The sequence below is a fragment of the Cucurbita pepo genome, unplaced genomic scaffold (genome assembly GCF_002806865.2).
Source record: "Cucurbita pepo subsp. pepo cultivar mu-cu-16 unplaced genomic scaffold, ASM280686v2 Cp4.1_scaffold002857, whole genome shotgun sequence".
In the NCBI taxonomy this organism is placed as follows: domain Eukaryota; kingdom Viridiplantae; phylum Streptophyta; class Magnoliopsida; order Cucurbitales; family Cucurbitaceae; genus Cucurbita; species Cucurbita pepo.
The window spans coordinates 1-1620 of NW_019648883.1; the positions used below are offsets into that span (position 1 = coordinate 1).

The 1620-nt window shown below is 40.6% G+C and overlaps 1 protein-coding gene across 1 annotated transcript; it reads right to left on the reverse strand.

The window, feature by feature from the left end:
• Window positions 1–23: 23 nt before the first annotated feature.
• On the reverse strand, window positions 24–1343 carry LOC111786806 (the record flags this gene model as incomplete). Its single annotated transcript, XM_023667029.1, has 2 exons — window positions 909–1343; window positions 24–188 (listed from the first exon to the last, which is right to left on the reverse strand). Coding segments are annotated over exons 1-2 (399 nt in total), but the record flags the coding sequence as incomplete, so codon positions are not given.
• Between the last annotated feature and the right edge of the window lie 277 nt (window positions 1344–1620).

A 1620-nucleotide genomic window follows, 5' to 3' on the forward strand; every position in this document is an offset into this window, starting at 1 on the left:
AAAAAGAAAAAAAGAGATAAAGTTAGTTTCATGAATACCTTGCCGGCGCAAATAACACAGCTAGTGTTTCTGGAAGGAACTTGACAAAGCATATTATCTCCGAGAATAAAGAAGCCTGTTCCCTTACACCATTGGCACTCCACATGTCCATTTGAGTGGCAAGAAGAGCAGCAAATAGGCGTTGGTTGCTGTCAACATATAATTAGGACTGTTAGGCTCTTCATGATGTGAAATCATCTCAAGTTCGAATAGAAACACACCGGATAATTTTTCTTTTGAACATTCTAAATCATATTACAATAATATGATGAACAGGTAACATATATATGCTATGAATATGCTTGTGGAAAGCAGAGATCGAAAGGATTTGAATATTCTACCACTATGTTCGTGAAGACAAACGTTAATTCTAAGCTGACATAGCATAACCGAAGAACCAGAGGATAAGGAAATCATCGGCTCCTAAGCCTGATCGCATTACAGCAGAAAAGAACATAAGCGGACAGGCAACGTGTTATGCTATGAGGACTGGTTTCTTCGATTAGACTAGCAAATGTTGCCATAAATCCTTACAGACTAAGCTAGGTTCAGCGGATTAGGATTGGGAAATTTGCGGTTCCTATTCCTCCTCCTTACCGCGTCACACAGGAAAGGAATGTAAGCAAACAGACTCGTTGAATTATCAGGATTAATTTCCACGATTAGGTTCATAAATATCGGCATAAATGCTAGCAGAATGTTAAAGAAAAAGAATATCGCAATCTCGTTGGAAAGAAACACAGGGCCTAAGAAACAGGAAGAAATCATCTACTCATTCTACCGTCGCTCAAGGACAGAAAGAGAGATAGCTAAATGAAACAGCTACGAAATGAAAGGAAATTACGAGGAGTGTAGAAGATCGCGAGTACCTGAGAGATCTCCCATGCTTGTTCCATCCTCTTGACGAAATCCGAGCTTCCATAAGAATTCACCATAGAAGCTCGCGCGCCACAAATCCTAGAGCTCAGTAGCCTCGAATCGGTGAACAAAACACGATTCGCAGCAAACTCTGAGCCGATTAGTATGATTCTCGTAGAAGAAAATCCTCTGCCGTCAATCGATTTCGCCATAATCACAGGCCCGAAACACACAGAACTAGTCATTTCTCTCCTTTACTTCTCTTCTCTCAATCACGTTCCAAAGCAATCGGATCCTTCCTTTGCGATCTCGTTCGAAACACGAACCGCCAGAGATTTTTTCTGATATTCAAAGAAAGACACGGAGTCGAGAAAGTGGAAGATATCTTGGAGGGTTTCTTTCGGGCCCGCCTCATTTTCGACGAAAGAAATTTCGTTTTTGCATCCCTCCACTTGATTTCTTCTTCTTATCGTGTCCAACTTTAACCCCTCCAACTCAAATCAACCATCGTTTTGGGCCTACTTAGGCCCATTAATAGCCCATCTCCTTTCTTCGGCCCATTAAGACGTGACACGTCGGACATTTTAAAGCTCTCGTCTACAACCACAACGTGAACTTCCTTAATTATTTTTCCCGGTAAATTTGAATCCACGTGGAACATTTAAACATTCAGAGCTACGGTTATTTTTTAACATTAACCAGTTTTCAAATTTTTTTTTTTTT